General features: G+C 38.6%; 1 protein-coding gene across 2 annotated transcripts in view; it reads right to left on the minus strand.

Annotated features, from left to right (window-relative positions):
* LOC117417223 (myomegalin-like) overlaps positions 1-25,719 on the minus strand; it is an 81,685-nt gene that overhangs the window by 36,875 nt on the left and 19,091 nt on the right. For both annotated transcript variants that reach the window (XM_059034815.1, XM_059034814.1), the window contains exons 4-9: positions 13,636-13,746; positions 8,433-8,509; positions 4,952-5,075; positions 4,269-4,429; positions 4,021-4,177; positions 2,687-2,740 (exon numbers count right to left, since the gene is read on the minus strand). In XM_059034815.1, coding sequence (XP_058890798.1) covers positions 2,687-2,740; positions 4,021-4,177; positions 4,269-4,429; positions 4,952-5,075; positions 8,433-8,509; positions 13,636-13,746 — 684 coding nt within the window. The remainder of the gene's footprint in view (positions 1-2,686; positions 2,741-4,020; positions 4,178-4,268; positions 4,430-4,951; positions 5,076-8,432; positions 8,510-13,635; positions 13,747-25,719) is intronic.

The following is a 25,719-nucleotide window of genomic DNA, read 5'->3' on the forward strand; positions in this document are numbered from 1 at the left end:
GGTGTATGGGGTCAATTTTAACACGTTACAACTGGCCCCAACCCAGGGAGCCATTACTAAACCTCAATGTGTCAATTATAAGTACAGAGATCAGAGATGAGAATGCTAAAAGCCTGGATCCATAAACTGGATAACACAGGCATATATCACAAAAAGAAAATTGAGAAAACAATGCATTCTGCTTGGTAAAAAATTGATTTTTGTAATCAAATCTCAGGGCTTTGGCACAGACAGCTCCTCTTCAACAGGCAGACAAAGACTAGAACTGAGCATGTGCAGAGTGAGTGATGGCACTCTAGCTTGCTTCTGATTGGAGAAATTCAACCCTTTTACAACCCTCCCATGTTACAACTGTCCCCGGTCTCCCCCTGTGTGTCTGTATGATATATTTTGCGCTCAGCATTCCAGGACTTTGCCTATTCAGGGTAAGAGTCCTGGGCCGAACATGAATAGCAAATCCTTGAACCCACCTCCACTGCAATGGCTCTGAGAGCTCTCTCGTCTAATTTATTTTTTCAATTAAAATCTTTCATTAGGTTGCTTCAATTAGGAGTTTATGATTAATATTGTGCCATTACTAATTATATTTTTCAATATGTAAAAAAGTGGTTGTTTATTTCGATCCAGCAAGTTGAGCTTTCAATGTTTTAATAGTGTCTGGAATGATTTATAACATTTTCCTTTGTTTACATCAACCATCACCTTCAGAAAAACCATAGGGCCAGGAACAGCCACAAGAGAGAAAGGAAACCAGACCAGCTTTCACGATGAGAATTGTAATTAAAAATCTATTTGTTGTAATCAGTGGACCTAACAATGCAAATCACTTACAGTACATGTTCTTAAAAATATAAATAGTATGGGAAAAAAAAGACAAACTTCACCTTTTAACCTGTTTGAAAAATAAACATGGCATTATAAAGCCATCAATAAATAAAGTATTTAAAAGAAATGAAAAGCCACCACACATTCACAGGTTTTAGGATATTTCAATACTAGGCCTATTTGTTTTCATTTGTTTTGTGATCTTTTCTCTCTGCCTACATATCGGGCTGGGTTGGCATGATCTATTTATCTATACACCATTTATTATCCTGTATATTTTAAATAAACCAGGACTATGCAAATTGAGGGTTGTTTGCCTGTCCACACAGTTCATGCCCTTTAGCTCTGTGATCAGCTGAGCTGCATTCTTTAAACAGCCACAGATACCTGAGCCAGCATAGAGTAAAACATTGTCTTTCACTGAAACTGATGACATTGAAATGACAGCACTGGAAGGGGGACCCACATCAACAAGCTCAACATGTTCAGGGCTTTGTGTTAATCCATTAATGGCACCAATGGGTTAATAAGGACATATCTGCAGCCTGGTTTCATGATGACAATTTGATGCCTGTAATTGCCACAAGCTTTAAATTCAGTGCGACAGATCAGAACATTGTGCCTTTGCCACGATTCCTTCTGCAGTCGGTTTTAGGACCTTAGTTTTGTTACACTACCATCTCACACCAGAACAGTGGACACTCGCTGCAGCCTTATTTAGACAACACCTACCTAATCAGAAAGGTAAATCAGGTGTTTGTTTTGTGAGCTTTTTCATTTAAAAGTCAAACAATCATTTTACTAACTTTACCTTACTGGACTATATTACTGCATCGTAGTTTGTATAAGAACATTGTCCACCCCAGATGACTTTTCTTCCTAGCCAGCAGGAGTACAAAAGCCAATACAGGCCTTTGGGTAAACAGGCAAGATCAGGATTTGAACCCACAAGCTCTTGATCACATGACTCCACCCACACTATACAGAAGTGTCTTCACAAAGTGATCCACTGAGGACTCCCACCAAAACATATTTCTGGGAAGGTTAAGCAAAATGAATAATAACAATAATAACCAAGGTTACAGATCTAGACACCTACCTTTTATCTATTAGGTCAACTAGGAGTCAGAGCCTGTGCTTTAAAGCCAGCATTTCTAATTCTGTTCAACACATTTGCATTTCTATGGAAGCTGTTTTACATATGAAAACTCCAAAACGAACTGAATGGAGGTGCAATAAAACTACTAGCAAGAAACAATAGCCAAAAATGTGTAGGTATATTGGTTGATTGGTATACATGGTTGATTTACACTCATAAATGTGCTTGTCTGTTTTTGGTATGCCATACTGACATTAAAGAATGGATGCTTTTATTACTTTTGATTCCAGTTTTATAACATCCTGTTCAGGCAATACATAATCTAGACACTGAATGAGTTTTACAAACGCAAAGGGCGGAATGTCTTATGTGGTACAGCTGTACTACACTAAATAACACAATGTCTCTTTAGCTAAATCTTATTATAAACAGCAATTGCCAGAATAACCATGGAATGTAACAATGAAAACAATACTATGGAAATCAACTGCACAAACTTCCTCAAACATAAAGCATTCTGCAATCCCTTTATAAACAATGCTTACTCTGTCATCCTCACTTAATTATAGTTAGTTTATGTTGCATAATTTGTTTTGGGAACTGAATTCAGAACAAGCGTGTCACCCTTATCTTGAGAATAACATGAGTTTTCTCAGACGCTCCAGCAGAGGGTGTGCACTCTCCACTGGAACACAGAGTAATGCTGTGAGGTCCTCAAACTGCACTTCAACACTCAGGCAGACTTGAACTCTATCTGCATACCTGCATCTCCTGCTGAATCCGCAGCTTCTCCCGGCCCAGCTCATCTTGAAAAAACTGCAACCACAAAGAAGAGAATATTAACTGGACGAATCATACCTGCATTCTACAAGTCAATGGTACTATCTAACTATGCTTTTTAAAAGCAGTGAATTCATCTAGAATCATATGCCTATGAGGAGAACCAACCTGTTATTAAATACAAGATTCTGCATGAGTTATTCTGTTCGACAATTTAAGAAAAAGTTGTAGATGAATGTGAAACATCGCTTTAAATTACATACATAAAAATATACTTGCTGGCGACAAATACAAAGTTTTAAATAAACTGAAAAAAATAAATTGATGTACGTAAACAATAGTTTAATTTTTGTTTATGAATGAATGGTTTAATTTGTGCACATGGCAATGTATCTATCTCATAGCGGCGCTATACCCAGAGAGACACAAATCACAGTCCGGGTGTATCATTACAACTGTAGCCTGTGTCTGCTCAGTAAATCATAAACTGCTTCAATAGTCGGCTTTCAGCTTGAATCTTTCAAACAGCGCGTTTCTTTCAGGAAGATTAAACAGTTCCTGAGTGGCATGGACTGGAAATGTGGGTTAGAAAAAATGTGTCACTGTATCATTTCAAAATAGATAATAAAAAGGGTTAGCATTTTCTGTTTTATTTTCTAAATTTGAGTAGTTCCTCAATTGACCTTGACCCCTTCTAATGTGCTCCAACCCTACAGAGGAGGAGTTGTTCTGTCTTCACACTACCTAGAGGTGGAGCTACTCAGCCCCTTGCATGCCAGTGTTTTCAAGCACACTGTGATATCTTGAATCAGGAATGTTGATGTCAGGCTGTGCATGTCACACATGTGCATTATTTCTCTTGTCACACACAAGATTATTTCTCAGAATCAACTGCTAGGTATTCATGTAGAACATTGAAATTGCACCACTTGGAAAACTGGAACTTGATAAAAACAATAATCCCCAGCCCAGTATCGGAGTTTCTGAAATATTAAAAATAGCGTAGCAACTTTATTTATACTGTCTTCTTATGGTTTTGTAATGTTTTGAGACATTTCTGGTGTTTTTCTACTGAATATTCTATATTTTGTATTGTTTAAGTTCCTTTACATTGTGTTATCTAGAGGGAGGACGTGTGTGGTATATTATAAACTGTATAACATAGACAGGTGTCCAAGCCTACTTTGCAATGAGTAACAGCCACCTTATTCAAGGTCATGTCTTATGTACGTTCTTTGTAAAAGGAAAGCCAATTCTCAAACCCTTGTGCTGTAGATTTCACAGCTATAAAATGAGAATTGCTGCAGCAGTCCCACCTCAACATCTGTCTCTTTCTCCTGCAGAGATGAGGTGAGTTCCAGGACTTGCTCTCCAAGTCCTCCCACCCTCTCATTCAGAAAAGTCTTCTCGTCTGTTAGTTCGGTAATGACAGCATCTTTGGATCTCAACGCCTGTGTCAGCTGATCGATTGTCCTGGAAACAAAGGCAGGGAGAGCGTTAGAAAGAAGCTTTTCACATCAATTCATAAAATAGGTACACTGACGTACGGCTGTCAAGGGCATACCTGTCCTTGTCAGCCAGGGCATGCTGGTCCCACAGGCTGGGGTGGTCTGCGCTCTCTTTGGGATTCTCATTTAGTCTCTTCTCAAGGTCCAGGCAGCGGAGTGTCTCAGCTTCTGCAAGAGCAGCCATTCTCTCCGCCTCATTCTTCGCTAGCTTGGCTTCCTGGAAACACAGTGGAACAGGGGTAAAAGAACACTCAATTGGCTGGTTTCACAGACCCTGATTATAACCAATAATGGGACACTTTATCTAAGGTAACATTAGACAATGCAAGATGTGTGCTAATCAGTGCCTAACTGAAACATTTATGGTTGGTTTCACAGACCATGATTATCAGTGATCTTAGACTACCTAATGGTAAATTGGGTAAGATAGTCCAAGATTAGTGCTAATCAGCGTCTGTGAAACCAGCCTTTTCTCTTTTATAGCCTAACAGACTCAAGGCTTCTCTTCCAACTACAAAACACTACAAAATATTTATTGTCATCCAAAAACACATTCATGTCATTAGATGTATTGTATGATGTTGTTTGTGAAAAGACAGCTGTTGCAACCTAAAGGCCATTTTCATTGTTAAGATCTCAGCAAGTGATTTTTTGTTTCTAAAGGCTATTTTGGGTTACTTTTGACAGATTCATGTGTGCAGTTGGTAGCCCTTTAACTCTTCGAATCAATGCTGCCCACCTCTTGCAGAAGCTGGATCTTGGTTTCCAGGATCTCCTGCATGTGGTCGATTTCCTGCTGCCTCTCCTCGCACCGTCGCTGCAGCTCAGCCTCATTGTGATTGGTCAGGCTCTCTGCTGTAGTTCTACCAGGGGAAACGAAGGGGCCAGGTTATAGAAACAGACACTCGGCATATACATTTTCATGTTTCAATCATAATACATTATCATGGTATTGTACATCTATGACTTTGAAGATACCTAACCAGTATAAACATGCAGTTCAGGAAACAGCAACAGCGAGAGTGTGTGGTTCATCTCCTCACTCAACGGCAAAATCGAACAGAATCTCCAATCATACTGGAGCTTCTCTCTTTTGGGTTTCATCCAAGGATTACATTTCACTGCTATTGTTTTCCATCACGTTACTAGCTTCCTGTATGAGCTAGTTATGGCTATTACTGACTCAACAGCAGGATAATGAAAAAAATTAAGTGTATCCTGTATGATCTTTTCTATTTGCAAATTAGTTACGACAGTTCTGGGTTGTTACAAACCTGCCAAAATGTCATGCAAAGTGTTATTTTTAATTAAAATACAATACATTTTGTCAGACTTGCTTCACTGATGGCCATAAGCCATAGGTTTTAGGTGATGTATTATCCTGAATTCTTGTGGAAAGCCCAAGGTTTTAAGTTCTACCCATGTTGTGCCAATGTCAATCCATTACAATCTCGCCAATGCAGCCTTGATCAGTCTCAGGTTATGCTAAAGTCAGAACTGAAAGTTCAGTGAGCCAATCAGCTGTTGGCTGCGTGCGTCAAGCCTGACTGTTATCCTACAAAAGGGCATATAGCAATATCTGAAATTCAAGTGGAGCTGTTTATTGACTTACATTATAAACTTACAAACACAACAGGACACTGAGGAGGCCTCAATTCCAGAGGTGCAAAACCCAATCTATGAATTAATTATCCTGTACTTTCTCAGCTCTTTTAATGGAAGCACTATGGGCTAATTTACAGTACAAATTTAAATAAACAGTCATACATTATGTGCTCTGTATATTTTATTTACTGGGTGTAAAAAAACCCCAAAACATACTGTATGTAATAAATTTGACTATTACTTGACTTGTGTCTTTCAAACCCTTTTTACACCCATGTTTGTGTGATGTCAGTCTTCATAATCCTTTTTAATTCTATAGTTCAATTGACCTTCATGGGGTTTCCATGCAAGTTTTTTTTAACTCGAGACATTTACATGAGAAAAATGTCTTGTGTAAAATGCTTTTTTGGGTTTCCATTCGCTCAGTTTATTTTACTTGAGTAAACCGGGCCTTTCACCCGACGTCATGCAAATGAATGGGAAAGGTGGGGGTTTATATGTAAATTAGCTATGCGTAAAGTACTTGTGCTGTTTTTGAAGATTACTAGTGACGTTTTGTGAAAATGTGGTTTCCATGCGCAGAGAACTTGTACACGAGTGAATCTAAGCTGCTGTAATAAAGTAAAGTACCCTGTGCCTGCTTGGATAATAATGTGCTTTACTGCTCTTGACCAAATTGTTTTTCAATTTGAGGAGGCTCGTGCTGTCAGAGATGCTCTCCTTTCTTTTAAGTTGTGTTGGATTTACTGCTGTGTTAAATATTAATTATGCAAACAAATAAAACACAATCAATATGTTCATTTGCAATTCTATTTGGTCAGTTCTAAGAGGGCATCAACAACTTGGATGTTGTTGTGCTGTTTTTGGCGATCTAGCTGGCTTATGACATCCAGTTCACAAACTATATTTATTAACGTGGAGGGCAGACGTGCGTTGTCTCTGGACATAGCTGGGATCAAAAAAAAGGACGGGAATTAATTCAGCTAAGCAGCTCACTTGCTCTTTGTGTTTAACTTTAGCATAGTTTTTAAAGCAAGGGTATTCTCAAACAAATGCATAATGCAGTTCGTGGTGAGTGGTTTTATACAGAACTGTAAACCCACAAGATATATACAACATGACAGACCAGACACAGCAAAAAACAATAATAAAAAAGGCATTAGCATTATGGTGAACTACTCCACTGTCCATCAGCCACTACTTTCTGCTGTCTTGGAATCCACAGTAACAACTGACCTGATCCCTTGCAATATTTATAGTTAAGGATAAACACGCTCATTAACATTTACACGTGAAATGCGGGTTTCCATGCGAAACTGGGCGTGGTTTTCCTGTGTGTTTCGTCATTTACACGAGTAAATGAGATTTATCCTATCCCTCTCTTTGGCTGTTTTTTTCGGCCACAAACCTGATTTACCCGAGTAATTCTCCCAAACGTGCACGTGCATCACCTAAAATGACCCGCATGGAATCCCCATGCTTCACGCCTCCATCTGACACTAATTTGGTGAGCCTGGGAAAATAAAGTTAACCCCTCCTAAAGTATAATTCAGGCCTGGTCAACAACACAAATCAGTATTGGGGACCTAACGGAATAACGCCACAGCAAGACAGCTAACATGGCAGGCAGCACACCATGTATGCACGCAAATACACAAGGAGAGGGGCCTTGACTTATTAAAAGCTACATAATATGAACAATTCTAGCTGTCAATTGATTAGATCACCAAAATGTCTTGATTGAAATGGTAGCTGATCTAAACTCTTAATAGCACCCCCTCTGTTGTTTTATATATTTTATTTAGACAGAAATGCAATACACCCTTGTTTACTCATTGGCTCAGGAGGTCATGACATAGCAATCACACAAACACTTTGCGATTCCACTGAGAAATATTACACAGCCTCTATTCTTTCTTCTTATCTTCTCGCTATACATGATTTCACAGTTACTTGGTTTACTTGAGTCTCATATGTTTTATATCGGCTTTGGGAAATCAGTGCCTGGACTATCCATTGAATCTCTGTGAGCACTGATTGATAGTTTTGATCAGTGAGCCCCCCTGACAGCAGGCTGTGTTGTTGGCAGACAAGGAGGTTTAATAGTGTATCTCTCTACAGAGTAACCATGGATGTCTTGCCTGTGTAAAAGAGCCCCTTCTGTTGTGTTCAATCAAGGTTTGAACAAATATCTCCCAAACCAAAAGGCATGGCAGTGAATCAAAACTCTGACCTTTCTCTTTGGCGAAGTACCTCACACATATTGGCACACAGTATTGGGTAGGGGTGGCCAAAGTTGTCCCATCGAGACCCTGAAGTAGTTCAGTATCTAATGTTACCTTTTAAACCTGGAGTGGAACTGCCCTCCAGGACCGTGACTGGACACCCCTGGTATATGTCCTAACTAAAAAGTAATTCCACTGGAAAGGGCATCAGCTTCTGTAACACTTTTGGGTTACTTAACACCTTGATGTGATGTGGAATTAATATGTAAGTTTAGATTTAAGCACAATGCAGCTGTTTCAACAGAAACATATCTGTCATTTCAAAACACAAACAATATGATTTCCTGTAACTAGAGATATAAAATTATTAACAACATGTTTTCAACTTACAAAGCCTTGTCAAGGAGTGGTTGTTTCTCCTGTAGCTCCTGTTTCAAGCTCTCCACTTCTACTTTCAACTCAATGTTCTGAAAACAAAAGAACAATTAGAGAAGGGGACAGAGAAAGATTGGCTTAGAAGGATTTTTTATTACTGAAAACATACCCCTAATTTACATTTGAAAGACGATGAATTAATACATTTTTCAATGAATTACAATGTGTTTTATGGCTTCATGCAGTAGCATTTACAACATTAATAGGCTTCTTTTTCTTGGACGCATTGCTTTACTGCACATGGTTCAGCAATGGCCACTGTTTCATGTCAGGGCATTCCAGGAAAAAAAAAAAAGTTGTGTCTTTATATTGATTTAAAGATGCAATACATAAATTACTTATACAGTTTAGATACCATTTATTGTAACAATATAAATAACAAGAAAGCTATCAAGACCACACACCCAGAAGGTCTCTACATCAGGTGAAATTGAAAGTGAATGAAAACCCCAAATGTTACATCTTGAGTGCTGTACAAAACGTGTGCGTTCACACGCCATGATTTATTACTGATGGGAATAAATGTTAGTGGCTGTATTGCCGTTGTATATCTGCATGGGGAATGTTTCACTTCTGTCATCGCCTTTATATTTATACTGTACACATGGAATGCAGGTCAGACCTTAGTCTGTAGCTGCTTGTTGTTACTTGTTTACCTCAGATAATTTTTGTACATTCCATGTGCTATTTTGCCAATGTTCCTCTTAGATTTGCAGGATGTGAAATTAAACCTACAGTTCAAGAACCATCTGACAGCATGATGTTCAAGAAGGGCAAAATGAAAAAAACTGGTTGCTTAGCAATAGACTAAGACAGAATTAAGGATTTTTCATGGTAGGTATTTTATAAGTAATATTTTGCAGTAAAATGCAAACCGAGGCCTACCAAGAGCCAGTTCCAATTAAAAACATGAATTATAATTATAATAATTATGACAAAAAGCTTTGTGACTTTGCTCATCTCATGTGCTGCAAGCCTAAAAATAAGATTAAGTAAACCACACATTCTGCCTGCCTGCTATTTAAAGCACCTCAGCCCACAGCAACAGAGCCAATTTTAGCTACTCACACAGCTATCTCATATTATTGGTTGGTTGTTCAGAGACCCCTTCTGTCAGGTCTGTTACAATCAGAGAGTGGCATGAGCACATTCATGGCACTCACTTACACAACAGCCCAGGAATGAGAGGCAGGTGGGGCTAAAAAGGAGTACAGGATGTACAGTCATGAAGTGACTTCACTCAACCATTCTTAATAATACTACAAATAATAATAACCAAGAGTACTAATTATAATAATAATAAAAAAAAAATGAATGTTTTATCAAACAGCTGATTGTGGAAAAACTACTGTTACTTCTGCAGGTATAAGTACGTACTGTAAAATGAAAAATGGGGAAATAAATCCGATTTTATATTTAATATTATATGTAATAATGCAGCTTCTGACAAAGTATTATGTGTAATTTACTACTGTATATTACTCCTATTACTATTACTACTATTCTCCTTTGCTACAAAAAAGCCTCCTTGAAACGATAATGTTGGCATATTTATTTTCCAGTTGAGTTATAACGTTGATTTATTGAGGCCAGTTTTCTAAGAAAATGTGTACACGTCGACTTTTGAAGCAGCCTGTGATGTGACATTTTTAGAGGGATTTATTTGTTCTACAGGTTAAATAAATCAATACCTGAATAGTAAAATGCTCGTAGTTGTGGCATGCTTCTACATGCTATATAAATGTAGAAACTGTGCCTCAAGGCGTCTAAAATATACAGCTGTTTGTGCTTCAGTGTTTAATGACATTGCTTAGTAACACTGCATTGACACGACAGTCACAAGGGCATAGCTGAAGACAGATATGACATTCTTTTGAGGATAGCTGAAGACAGGATTTTTATTTGATATCAATCTATATAAACTGTAAAACTTTTCTCAGAGCCTTGATTCCCATAAAGGCATCTGCTAAATAAACAAATAATAATTACTTTTCAAACCAACCCAAATGTACTCTGTTGTACTCTTAACTATGTATCTTATATTAATCAAACAACTGACATCTTTGTGGTTATGTGAATATACAGGGTGATTACAAAGTAAGTTTACCACATCAACGCACCATATCTCATGAGTTAAACTTACTTTCTAATCACCTAGTATATATATATATATATATATATATATATATATATATATATATATATATATATATATATATATATATATATACTGAGAGAGATAGAGAGATAGAGAGAGAGTGTAGATAAGTCTGTATCAGATGCGTCACATTAAGATTAATAATGTTAATGTTTCCTTTAACAAAACCCATAAAAAAACTAATGCTAATATAATGACCAAAAACGAAAGATAACTTGTACCATGGTGACCTGATGACAGCGAAAAATTCAACAAGGAACAAGAAAATACAAACACTGCACAGGAAACATTTGCAGTCATGTTGCTGTGAAATATGGGTAAAACAGCATACTTCAAATCAGACCATTAATAGTCTTAACCCATTTAGATTAAAATGAATTCAGATGAAACAGTAAATGGATTATGTAATATGATAGGACAGCATGGAGGTTGAGGCACTAAGAAAACTCAGGCTCCAGGGTCAAATCCTGATTACAACATGACAATTACCAAGATACTTACTTTAATTTTTTTGGTACAAGTTAAAATTATAAACAAAAAAAAAATCTGGTTACTTTCCTGCAGTCTTCTTGTGATTCACAATCACATGCCACAACTATTGATATGTATTAAGCATCACAATCTATCTGCCAGCTTGACATTTGAAAACAGTCCTGATTGCTGCCATCAGTAGTGAAACATAATCAAACCTTTCACAGAGGACGTGAACTAGTAATGACAGATGTCAGAGGAGTAGGGTTGCCATCTGGCAAGTGGCCTAGCCAGTTTTATCTACTGCCTCACCAGTTGCTCGTGAAAAGCTTTAATGTGACTTTTTTTTTACTTGTGACTTAAGCACAGTGATCATACAATGATGCATATAATGATGCATGCTTTTGTTCATCTACAGCTTACAGCAGTATACCGACTCAATTTAACCTAGAGACGATAGCGGATGCCGATCATCAATTTGCTGCTTCGCTGTGTAACTACCGTTGTGCTCTCTCCAATAAACTTAAGGTAGGAACACTGATAAAATAGCACTTGTTGTATTATTTTTGGTGTAAAACTTTTCTCTAAAACATTTTTAGTTATCATTTTTGTAATAATTCAGCACTAAGACCCTATTTGTTGTTGGTGGTGGTAGGGGTGGCCAGTGGTTGTTTTTTTGCATCTCAGCGGTGACACCCCTACAAGAAAGATAAGTAACATGCAAATTCAAACATAGAACCACACTGATAACTGATTCTGCAACATGCCTACTATCTTTGACTTGTTTTAGTTTGTAAAAAGAAACATGGTTTAATGGTGCAGGTGCAAATGTGGCTGACCTAATACATGTGTCAACTAACAGCGGCAAGAGATTACTGTAGCAATACAAATATTACAGGTTGTTCAGGTTTAACCCACAACACTGAAACTGAACTGCATAAAATATAGTGAAATATAGTGGCAGGTGCAGTAGGTCAGCAAACTTTTGTATCATCGGTTTGGCCTCAGATCTGAATTCACTCTGGCTATATCACACTTTTGAGGACTGGACCCTTAAATTAGAGAGAAAATAGAGCTCAGTTTCTCTGCTCCGGCAGAGAATTCTATTGCAATCAGTGGTCCCCAGCAGCTCCAATCCCAGCCCCTCTAAAGAGGAAAGAACAGAGAAATCTACTGAAATCACTGGAGTCCCCAGCTGCTCAACTCTCAGCCCCTCTAAAGAGGAAAGAACAGAGAAATCTACTGAAATCACTGGAGTCCCCAGCTGCTCCAATCCCAGTCCCTCTAAAGAGGAAAGAACAGAGAAATCTACTGAAATCACTGGAGTCCCCAGCTGCTCCAATCCCAGTCCCTCTAAAGAGGAAAGAACAGAGAAATCTACTGAAATCAGTGGTCCCCAGCTGCTCCAATCCCAGTCCCTCTAAGGAGGAAAGAACAGAGAAATCTACTGGAATCAGTGGAGTCCCCAGCTTCTCCAGTCCCAGCCCCACTGAAGAGGAAAGAAGTATATTCTACAGAGCAGCAAAGAGTAGCTTGCCCTTAATAAACATGGCTGATCCTTCCCACCCAAGGGTTACCAATTTGGTATTGTTTCTTCCCTGTTATAATTTTTATCTCAGCAATGACCAGCACTGGTTTATCCTGGTCAGATGTTGTTGGTTTTCAGCTTAATATGAAGGTTAAAAACTGGCTAGGTTCATAGTAAGAACCCATTTAATGTGTGTTTTAGTTCCCAACTTGAGCTGGTTCACTACGTCATTACTGTAATTTTTAGCAGGGTTCATGAAAGCTCATCCACACAGCTATAAAAACAGCAAAAAGCCCTTCTGAAGCCATATGTCCATTCTAATCATTTGTATAGCCTTTCAGTCAGAACAAATCATAATTACTACCAAATAATCCATAATGTTTAAACATTAATCATAAAGAAAACCAAAAAACTATTAGCCATAAAATAACTTTCAACCAGAAGCAAATAATATTAATTAATAGAGAATAACATACATTTATATAAATTCATACTTTGCCACCTCTGTATGTTTGCAAATTGTGATGTTATCCTATATCATGAGTTTACCATAGTAAAAGCACAGCAAAGTCTAGTAAAGCATAACAAAAGCATGGTAAAGCATAGAAAAGCACTGTAAAGAACATTGAGGTATGGCAAAGCATATTACTAAACATGGCAAACCAGAGTAAACTATGGTAAATGCAGAGTATAACCAATGGAAAAGCACGGTGCAACTGCAAAAATACCGTTGTGAACTTTCAGAAGGGATTAATTAACAGTATGTATGGTTGTTCTCTATTTAAAACTAAACAATAATAATAATTCAAGCACTGACATATCTTTATTCCTTTTAAACTGTAGGGTTAATGAGTGCATGTATGGCACTGGTGCAGGTGGGCATTATGTGGAAATATGAAGTGGAGCCACATATACTGCAATATAGTGCAAGAAACAATTTATTAAAACTAAGCACCCTTCCTTCCCCTCCTAACCCAAACCCAACCTCCTTGCTCACTCACCCGCTTGTAGACTTCCCCACTGCTGTCCTCATACTTCTGCTGCATGCGCTCCTCCAGAAAGTAGATGCGGAGCTTGAGGCTGAAGTTCTCCTTCTTCAGGTCATTGAGGTGCTGTGATATAGTACGGTAACCGTTAGACATGGCGGGTCCTACCGGGGGGGCATCTTGAAGCCCCATTCATTGAGCAACATAGCAACACAGGAAAAAAAAACAGACAAAGCTTCCTAAACCTACTAAAACAACACACGAAACTAAGAAATGACACACATGGTGCTGTGTGGCACTCCTGTCAGAGCTCAGCCCCTGCCATCTCCATGTCTTGCTTTGGGGTGAAGGAGAGGCTGCGATTCTTTTTTTTACTTTGGGGAGGTATCTGAGGAATCCCTGGCAGACAGGCAGGCGGTCTACAGGATCACAGGCACAAGTGGGATGTAAGATGATCCTGCCATTAGGCTGGGCAGAGAGAGGAGAGAGAAACGGGCTGAGGCATTAAAAGCCACTGGCTGGCTGCTTTTTGACTTCCACTGGGAGTCTCCTCCTCTCACTAATCTCAAGGGGCTGGGATTCACAGCTGCTCCACACTGTTTAGATGTAACAGGAGAGCACTCTTAAATAATGTGTTCCCTTCAGACAGACATTGGGGACATAGCTAACCTGTGCTGGACACAGATAATCTACTGTAGACAACCACAGCTGACTATTGCTTGAGACTGAGCTGACCCAGGCAAACTAAGTGCTGTAGATAAACTTTTACACAAAAAATGCCCTTTGTCATTGTTTTCAGGCAACATTTGTCTACTTGACATTATTACAATATTTAAATGTATATATTATTACAGAATTTAACAGAATTTGAAACTTGATTTCTTTATAGTAACAGCCTTCAATCTGCAAATCAAGTGGCAACTAGTGGTCAACTTCACAAAATATATAACAAATAATGAAAACTAATAAACTAAACTAATACTACCATAATCATACCTGGAACATGCGGGAGATGAAAAGATTAACAGATTCAAAGAAGACTATTATCAGATGACTCCCAAGCGTAAGTTGAATGATGGGAGCTTGAATGTGACCAAGAGAATCACATAAGACCACAAGCACGTTTTAGCAAATGTGTTTATATAGTCCTGAAAATATACAGTATTTATATCAAATGGTTTATGAGATATGGGGTGCTGAAAGTGTGGCAGTGCAGGCAATAGATAAATTAAAGCATTTGTTTCCTAATAAGATAAATGCAGAGCCTGTTGACGGATACAGTACCCCTCAGACAATTTAGCTAACAATCCAATAGGGGTGAGATTATGTCATGGCAACCCACCTCGGCCCACTCTCATGGTCTAGAATATCCTGTATGAAAAAATATAATCTGCACAGTCGCCAGAAATAGTGGTCAATCTATAACTTCTTGATAGGATACTAGGTAGAAGGAGGTAGCAATGAGTGTAAAAAACTAAGAGAGTAAAAGAAGTCTGTTTCAGATTGATTTATTCTGCGAAGAGGAAATGTAAAAGCTAAACTAATACTGTCATTAAGTGAGTGGCAGCTAGTATAAATAGCAACAGCTGTGCTATTGTGGGGCATATAAGTAGCAAATCCCCAATAGAATACCATGGTAAAAGTACAGTATTAGTAAAGGGAACTGAAAGCATGTATATTAAACAAGAATTTCCATGCTACGTGAAAAAATATCATAATGTATTTCCCAATATATATATATATATATATATATATATATATATATATATATATATATATATATATACAGTACTCCCTCGCTATAACAACACGGGTCTAAGGGACACACAATATGAGAAGTTATAACCGAAGAGTGTTATAAACGGGGGAGGGGGTAGGGGGCGCTGCGGGACACATAACACACATCTGACTAAAATACAAAATAAAATAACTCCCTCTCTATAATGCACATATAGTAAAGCAAAAAAAAATAACCATGCATAAAGCGCCATGTAATCAACGCTGTTGGAATTTGGAATGTCCAATTATGTTTTTATTTTATTTTTTTCTCCTCACTGCAGTGAGTCCCCACACAGCACAAACGTTCAGAGGGCATGTGAGCGTCCTCCGATCTCACAAGCCTAAAGCCAAAATCGCAGAGGTGGGCAGGCTACCGATCCTAGAGAACAGAGATCAGCCCTGCCTCTTATCCACTCTGAATGTGCTCTCTCTGGCCAGTAGGGTTCTTTGTTGCGCAATGAGAAGCAATCCCTGCTGGTTTCCTATCCCCCACCCCAGGAGCGTCAGGCCAATGTGACGCCCCCCACGGGGTCCCCAGCAAAGTTCAGTCTCTGCACGGCCTGGACGCGAACTGGCGCTGTGATTCATCCTGTGCTCCCAACGACATCGCTTTAAATGTATGAGCCACTCAGGGACCCCACAAAGCACTGTTTTATACAACTTTGGATTAAGAGAATGGTGAATAAGTAAAGTCTGAGTAAAGGAAGTTTTACTCTATTTGTACAATATTATTTATAAAAACCTTTCAGAATGTATTTCCAGAATACAGCACATACTTTAATATATATATAATTTCTCTTGCATCTAGGATACATTGTTAATGTGCTGGCACTGTATGTGCTACAAGCAGTAGAGTTCAGTAGTTGTTTAAAGACAAAGCACCTGCATTTTAGGTGCACTCTAACTATATTTTAACTGCAGTCTAAGTGGTTGTTTTTCCAATTGGTTGTCATGAGGTCCAATCCAATTCCCTAGGATCAGATTGGTGAATAATAACAGCAGCGAAATACCCATAGTGTTGAAACCTAGACCTAATAGAGTGGGCTAGCCTTACACAAGACAGCTGACTGCCCAACATTGCAGATTTCCTTAGTGCAACTCCTGGGCTGGTTTAAAGGGGAGAGCTCTGGTATAAACAGAATCCTTAAAAAGTACAGCATTTAGCAATGGGCAGAGCAAAATGTGCAGATTTCCATCTGAGGGGGGCACTGTGACTCCACGAAATCGAGCACTTTAATAACTCTGTCAAGTTAGTGATTAATTCAGCTCTGTAATTCAGCCTATTTTTAAACAGACTTCCTGGATTTACTGTAACTGCCATCTCCAACTGTCAATACCACCACTTACGCACGTGGAGATCTGAACATACAGTATCTAAAGCTGTTTTGAAATCCGATAGCCCTGTTTATAAGATGTCATGCTTGTTGTGTGTGGCAGAAACACTCTATAGTATGTGCTTTCCCTCTAGCGGAGAGGAATACAAACAGCCTTAAATGATTCAAGGAATACTATAATGCCTTAACTGTTAACTGAAATCTGATGAGTGGTATTTGAACCCAGTATTGTATTCCTTAGCTATATAGAAATATATTCCTATTACTCTTTTAAACAACAGAAAGATTTTAAAAATATGAACACGAGGTGAGACAAAATAAGACTCTCAATCAACCTGCTTCCTGCAACAAACCAATGAAATCTATGAATGAAATTTCAGCAGGCTCAGAATGGATGTTGTTTTTTTTACCTTCTGGATTCAATCAGTGAGAAATGTCTGAGAAAAAAAATACAGAATGGCATCATGCCTTGATTAAACAAATAAGAGTGGTTGGAATTCATTTTTTTCCACTCAATTCTGCCTGTTTCCTAATTTCTTCAGTGTAACTTTATCAATACAAGCCGCTATGCAAAGCAGGTTCAGGTTTCAGTGCCCTGGAATAGATCTCTTGATTTAGGAGAAACAGCAAAGCCTGGCTAATGTCTGACACACAACTCCAAACCCTTTGCAGGCATGTCAAGCAGCGGAGACAAACTCTGAGTTTGACGCTGCTGTCACCACACAACACTGCACAGACAGCCAGGCCAGGAAAATCAGCCTGTCCTGGCGTAACCACAGTAACCCCACTACCTGAAATATTGTTCATACACGTTTGCCTCATTCAAGACAGTTCTTGCTTCCACCTCTAGAGTCTGACAAATGCTGTTATTGTATATAAGAACCTCTGACAGGTTTTAATGCCATTGGTGTAGATTGTGTGCTTAGTACCAAACTACCAAGCACATTAGGGAATTGAATTGTTTACCTGTTGTCTGCGTATTTCTTTTTTAAACTTAAATTTAATTATTGATTTAATATTAACAACTGATAATGGGGTGTAAAGCTATGTACACTGTAGATTTATTGATTCCACACTGCAGTGTCCATTAATTGGCAGGTCAGTGAGGTGAAGTCTCTTTGTCCTGTTGGACCTGTTCACCAAACCCCTGCCCAGTCAAATACTGAACAAAAGATGCAGCCCCAGATTTATTAAACTCTTTTGCAATGTAGCTCACTTTTCAAACACTGCACAGCTCTCTGCAATGTGAATAAGGGGAGTTTTGCACAGCAGGTGACAACATTTGTGAAGCAGATGTACCAGAGAGTTCTAAAAACCTTTTTGTTTTTATAGACTACAGAACAATATCCTTTGTTGTGGTTGAAACAAAAGAATTGTGTCTCAATTAAACCATTGGGTAAACTGCTTAGCTGAGCTTGCATCTCTGGATTATGCTGATATTGTTCTTTCCACTCCTACTAAATCATGCCTTGAGAAACTGGAAGTGCCTTTCAACTCTCCACTCATTGTTTAATAATCGAGACGGGCTTCCATTGCTAAATACTGTAACGATCCGTCCTTCAAACGGAATCCAAATTTATTGCGAGTTCACCCCAAGGAATCCTTGAACATGAGGTTTTCCATATTTAAAATAAAAAAAATCATATCCCACAGTCAACTCTAATTTCAGGGCCTATTGAAAAGGTGCAGTTACACTTGATTCATTAATGACGTGATCATTCAGTACAAATACTGTAGACATAGTTCTGTGTTTGCTTATTGTTTATTGAATGAGTGTGTGTGTAATTCCCCTTAACGTCTCGTAAAACTAAACAGGAAATGGAACGGGCCCTGGGCTACACTGACTCCTGAATGCTGGCTGTTTGTTCTTTGTTTTGAACTCCCCGTGTTAACATTGCTGTTTGTGAGTGTCTGTCGGTCACTTTGGAAGGCTAGGAGGTCTGCAGCGTGATTGCTACACTGACATATTACTATTACTCACAAACAATACAAAGGGGTTCATTGGAGGAGACATCCAGAGGGGCTGCTTGCCTTTTTTCATCAGGCGACTTTCTCTCTCTCTCTCATTCCCTCGTTCTTCCCTTCTCTCTCTAAAATTGTTTCCAGATGGGGGTGTGTAGGTGCCAATTGCGTGAAGGCACAGCGCTGGGGGCGGCCTAAACTGCCTGCCAGCGGCTCGGCAGAAAAGTTTTCCACTGCACCTTGCCAAAAACGCTTGCACAAGTTTCCAAAAGCGAATGAAAAATTCTTCCTTTTAATTACCAAAAACATAATCTGACTCATCCCATGTTTCAAGGTGTGACAGCTTCACCAACATGTATTAGAACAAAAATAAATAATAAAAAAAGAATTCCTAAACAGTAAGGACCGTGCCAGATACATTATTTTGATAGCTGAATATAAGATTGCATATAATTAATGTAATTATTCGGATAATGGTACCAGTTGAAAAAACAAAACCAAAAAAAAAACAACTTCCAAAGACTTGGGCATATGACAACTCAGAACAGCCACAGCATCCCAACAGACTCTACAAAGGGCAGCACCAAGAAACAACAGCTTGTGTTAGCACGGGTTGTAATGAATCATATACGAATTATAAAAAACAACTTGTCCTTAGCCACCCCAGTGTTTTATAGACAGTGTGAGCAGTGTAAATCCATTCCGAAGGGTTATTATTTTATTTACAATAGTCTCAGTGTAATAATTAAGTACCATGGACTATCTGCTAACCTGTGTACCTTCATTCTCCACAACCCTGGAAACCATGGAAACCATTGACTAACAATGGTTTCCATGGGCAGCAGTGTAGAGTAGTGGTTAGGGCTCTGGACTCTTGACCGGAGGGTTGTGGGTTCAATCCCTGGTAGGGGACATGCTGCTGTACCCTTGAGCAAGGTACTTTACCTAGATTGCTCCAGTAAAAACCCAACTGTATAAATGGGTAACTGTATGTAAAAATAATGTGATATCTTGTAACAATTGTAAGTCGCCCTGGATAAGGGCGTCTGCTAAGAAATAAATAATAATAATAAAGTTATTTACATTAAGGTCCATGCGCAGATGATGTTACTAGTAGAAAAGCAAGAGTTGTGAGGATGTCACAAGCTAACTGAAAAAACTGATGATAGTGGTCCACTGGGAAGGGAACTAATGTATAATTCCATGAAGAGGCTTCACATCCAGCTCCTCTAACAGAACTGTATGTGGGCATTAGTTCCTATTCTCTCTTAATGTTAGTGTTAGTACCCTTCTTCGGCAAATTAAGGTCAGTCTGTGTGCATGAATTAGTGCTATTGACACGTTTTCTTAATAGTGCTTTGTGAACTCATCTGAGGAGTCCCTGTGCTAATTACATATTCTGTGCAATCCACGAAGATGTAGGACACTTTTAGCACCTTCTCAAAGGAGCATTGTTAAAACCAGTAGAAGACATGTTTTTAAAAGGAGGTATTAACCTCATTCTTATACACACGAGTAGTAGAAAGATTTCCAGATGACACATTTGTTAAAAGGTTTTGCCTCACACAGCAGGCAATATCAAAATTATGCAAGGCGCTTAGACCTGAATTGGAATCTACTACCAGGTAATCACCTGCAATATCTGTTGAGGCTAAGGTTTTATCAGCAAGTTTAACCTGTCACATAAATTATTCAGTTTATGTTGCAGTGAGAAATTACCTGTAATTTCATCATGTTTGAATCAATCACCAAACAATTTATAGATTTGTTGATTAGCCTGTTAAGTAGGCTGCATGGGATAATTTAAATAGATTTAACTTTATAATGGGAAGGGTTGCATGTAGTTGTTTTGTTCCTTGACTTCCAAATATCATTTATAGTTATTAATAATCTCTTCAACTAAAAACAGTTCAGCTGTAGCAGCATGCATGTTCAATAGTAGTGCTTAACGGCACGACCAAGACAAAACTGCCAAGCGTCTTGAAAAATATACCTGGCGATTACTCCACAGTATGAGTTTCTTTTAGTGCCCTGTCTGAAATTGTAATCACTTCAACTAAATCAGAGATTGTTTGAATGCTGATATCTCAGACATGCATTTTCTCTGTGCCTCAACATGTAAGGAAAACAAACTAAACAATTTTTTTATCTCACTAAACAAACAATCATACACAGCATGTAATAATACGTTTCACATTACTGTTGCTTAAAACATTATAAGTAACTCACATCACAAACTTATATTAGAACATGAATGTTTTTAATGAAAGTTTAAAAAAAAAAAATACAAGCTATATTATCCCACTATGCCTGCAGCCAGCTGTACTGGAGGTAGCGCCCAGCAATGTATTTGAAGGAGATAATAAGGTAAGAGTCCCACTATCATGGTCAAAAGTTTGGTATTAAACACCCCCCGTATGTGGGATGTGGAACACCCCGAACCCTGACCATGATAAAGTGATAATGTAGCTTTTCTTCAATCAGCGTTGAAGCTTGATACTCCCCCAGGGCCACTGGGATAGCTGTGGAACATTCACAACAGGGGGGTCAGGGGGATCCTGCAATAGCTGGCTGGAATTTCAGTGTTTTTGTAGATGGCAACTTAAACTGCAGAGAATATTTCAAATATTTTCTTGAATGCTGTGCATCCATGGAATTTGTTACCTTCCTTTGTTACCAAGTGACTTGCTCAGGGTCGCATAATGAGTCAATGGCTGAGCCGGGATTTGAACCAGGGACATTCTGGTTACAAGCCCCTTTTCTTTAACCACTGGACAACACAGTCTCCATAATTTATGTTGAAATCCTATCCATCACTGCTTCATTTTTTCTTTGAGGCTTTCGAACGTCTCCACTGATGGCCTCAACTAAATTTTAAACTTTAGAAACACATTGATAATACTCCTGGTCCAACGAGTGGGTACAGATTGAGATTTTTGTTTTCAATTTTCAGAGAGAGGTGGATAAGATTATTTATTTTCTATTCATATTGTACTTTTGATGCTCATATGTCATTATATTACATTATTACCCAGGTCTGCAGCCTAATCATGCTGCAAAAGATCATTCAAGCAGTATTTCTGAGTACTAACAGTAGAAATGCTTGGGCCAAATTGAGTTGTACACTGTAGAACTTTTGAGGAAAACCAGTCAGTTCAGGTCCAAAAGCCTTGATCAGTGAGCGAAGCATTCTGTAGCACACACCCCCAATACAAACATTATTACTGATAGATCTGAATGACTGTAGTACAGGAGTCAGATGCGATATGACTTCATCAGGAGCCACGCTAAGTTCTTGGATGAAGTCTAATAGTGCACAAATCTCAGCAACCTCAGCCATTAATGCCTATTGTTACGAGCTGCTGCTGAATTATTCAATAGAATTCAGTTTAATAATGTTGCCGCACATTACCCAATGCAATGGGGGATTGCATCATCATCTTGCTGATAAATTATTCACACCTGACATTGACTGAAAACCAGCTATAGTCAATAAAATACGATCTGCGCAATGAGTGCTCCAGGAGATTCTTGTTGTGGGGAAAAAAAAAAATCTGTGGTTCAAAATGAGACGTTTTGCGGTAAAAGGAGCTGAAGTTTGCATACTATGATACTGGTGTCCTAATGCCAGGAATGGGATAGACACCTTTCACCTCTAGGTTGCTAGTTTAATTCCAGTCAAGGTCAGCAGTGATAGAAAGTTATTTCCATCTGACAGCTGTTGGGAGCCTTTATGAAATTTGTTTTGGCAGTCGGCCCAGTTCCTAGTGGACAGGTGTCCACACCGCAAATAGCACTAAGTGACACCTTTGTAGCCAGTCTCTCGTTCCCTCTGAGGTAGGGTGGAGGGACAATGGATTGTTGTACATGGCTGTCTGTGCCATAGTGATCTTCAGATTGGCAATGTTCAGGAGCACAATCTCCTCACTAGACTGGTTTGTCAGCATATCAGATGGAGGTGGCAGAAGATTCATATATCTTACTCATGCATCCATCCGGTGGATACATGTGACACATAGTTCAGATCACTAAAGGAATAGACAACAGATCACAGCTGTTCATAGAAATGTCTCCATCTCTCAGGGCACTTATCGACAGTTTCAGAAGAAAAAGACTCAATAAAACAGGCCATAAAAAAGTATTCAACAGTCTTTATGGACATTCTACACATTAGGGAGCTGTAATAAAATAAAGTAGAGATTATTCAGAGCAGAACCTCAGCACTTAATGGTCACTTAGGATCAATGAAACAATGAAACTGTTATCCTGTCTCTCTCTGCATTAACCGTATAATTTGCTGTTTTTTCCCCTCTATAACTACAAAACTTGGTAGTGAGATACAAAATGTTGTATTTTCCCTATGAAAACTGCTATTGTATTTCAAACATAATAGTCCTTTAGCCATGGTAGTTCACGCTTCCAGATATAAGAACATAAGAAATTCAAGAACGTTAATAGGCCATTCGGCCCACCTATGCTCGCTCACTTTGGTGCCAGCGTGGTCCGTTAGCACTCAGGAGAGGAAAAACAAAACCCCCTGACCAGGTTAGTAGGGGGAATGGAACCTCTGGGAATCCGTGGCTAGATGGACAGCCCTTCCTCCAGGCAGCTAGCCATATCTAGCTCCACTAATATGCATGTGCTATTGCTGAGGAAAGTGTGACACAGCCTCTTGTGACAGATGACAACTCACATCCTACTCAATCAAGCCCACTTGCCAACTCAAGCTAGTCACCTGCTGCTGTAGCAATGTGGCCAATGGTTGTATTTACATACACAAACATGGTGTACTTTAAAATATACTATCTCAAACTAGAAATAAACAGTAAAAAAATGCTAGTTAAATAGCCTTAAACCATCTCACACTTTCTATTTAGAATGTTTCTTGTTGTATTTTCTTTGCTCTGGTTAGTTATAAATAATAACAGCTGCTTCGTTAACTCTTGTAGGGAACACATGACTTTATAACCATGTTGTTTCCACATTTAGAACTATTTCCGATAAACAAAGTTTTAACAAAACACATTCTTTAAAAAAAGGAAATTCCATACCAAGTACGCATTTATTCATAAATAATACCAGCTGACTTATGTTGTAAAGCAGTCCCACAATCTCAAGGGTTCAGACTTCCAGAACATCACTCCTGTGAGTAATGAAGACGTCATTAAAATACCATTGTAACATGCACCAAGCCGTCTGTTATTACCTGAACAGTATAATACATAGAATTATTACATTAAGAGACGTGCTGATTGTTCCCATCCTATACGTTGTAAACTGCTTCCCATTGTGTAACTTTTCTTGTTAGCTGTGGAAATGAACAAACAACTGGAAGGTCAGAGTGATCTCAGTTTGTGATTAAGTTGAACCTAGTGTCTGTAGATTAGCTTGCCACTGTGAGGATATGCTCAACCTGCCACTGGAATCGAGGCATAAAATGCACTTAAATGAAAGTCAGATCTCTGGAGGGGAAAGACAGAGAATTACAACACTGAACAAACAGATTCCTCAAGCACTCATTTCCTACTGTTTGTACTGCCTGGGGAACAAAATGGCTTGTGTGTTTCTGCATCCATCGGTTTCCATAAAAGAGTGCCTTTAATGGGATTACAGTGGGTCAGTTCACAGCAAAAGGGAGCAGTCTGCGGAGTGTTACCCTCTTAAAAACACAGGAAACACAATCTCTGAAATCAGTTTCTGACTTTATCACTTAGTCTGTAGATGTAGGCATATGTATGCCTTGTATAATCAAAAAAAGAAAGAAAGAGGAAGTAAACAAAAATGATACATTTAATCACTACTATTGTATGTACTGTCCTATACAGAACAGAGGTCCTCAAAGACCTTGAAATCCAGCATTACTTTGCTGTTGAGATATCAATGAGGTCATACTAAAAGGTGAAACTGTATAAATGGAAGCTAAGTACTCAAAGAGATGGGATTCAAACATCATTTTATTCCTAGCTACTCAGTTTGTCATTGTCTGTGCCTTTCTTCAATGGTATCAGGTTGCAGCAAAAATATATACACTGCTGTACAAAAGTCTTAGACATGCTGCATTTCTCTACTCTGATGCACTATGAGCATCAACGATTTACTCAAAGCCTCCACTAGTGTTTTCTACTATTATAACAACCTTGACTTGCATAAAGAAGGAAAAACATTGAGTGAAATAGCTCGCATCGCGAGGTATCTGAAGCTAATCAACAAGTACAGAGAAACATCATCTGTAATTGACAAAAAAAGCTGTCTAACAAGGATGAGCAATACTGAAAGATAATATCTTTAAGGAATAGAAAGAAGACAAGTGTTGAATTGACAACAGAACTGGAAGAAGGTCATTCTCCATCCATCAACAGTCCAAAGCACCTTTGACCATTGTTCCATAGTCCAATTTCTGTGTTCTTGTGCATATTTTAGCCTTTTAGTCTTGTTCCCCTTTCTTAACAGAGGTATTCTTACTGCAACACATCCTTTAAGTCCTGATTTCAAGAGTGACCTTTGTACTGTTGATACAGTGTATTTTTTTAACATTTCAACATGGACGCTCTTTCCCAGACCAAAAAAGTGAATCATGATAGGCCAGTGTAAAGGAAGTGTTTACTGGGGTTCTAGGACTGAATTTGAATCATGCCTCACTTAAATAAACAATTCCTAAACTTGCAATCAACAAAGACTGTCAGAATTTGAAGCTTCTGAATGACACATATTATATCATGATAAAACCTTTTACTGAAACACCTACAGTAATTCAATATAAATGCAAAATAACAACATCTGGAAATGTTCCAGGCAGACCCACCCACGTGACAAAAGGGTACATTCTAGTGAGGCTGAAGGTCCAGCTCAATTCACTTTTAACAGGAGAGAACCGTTACATGAAACCATATACTGTATGTCCCTGCAATAAACTTAGAATGTGAATGTTGTTTTTTTTGATCAGGATAAATATCACTCCACTTTCACTCAATTTAATGCAGGAATGTATCATTTCCTAAAACATTTCCCTGAAATTGGCCCACAG

Source organism: Acipenser ruthenus, chromosome 12 (genome assembly GCF_902713425.1).
Source record: "Acipenser ruthenus chromosome 12, fAciRut3.2 maternal haplotype, whole genome shotgun sequence".
NCBI lineage: Eukaryota > Metazoa > Chordata > Actinopteri > Acipenseriformes > Acipenseridae > Acipenser > Acipenser ruthenus.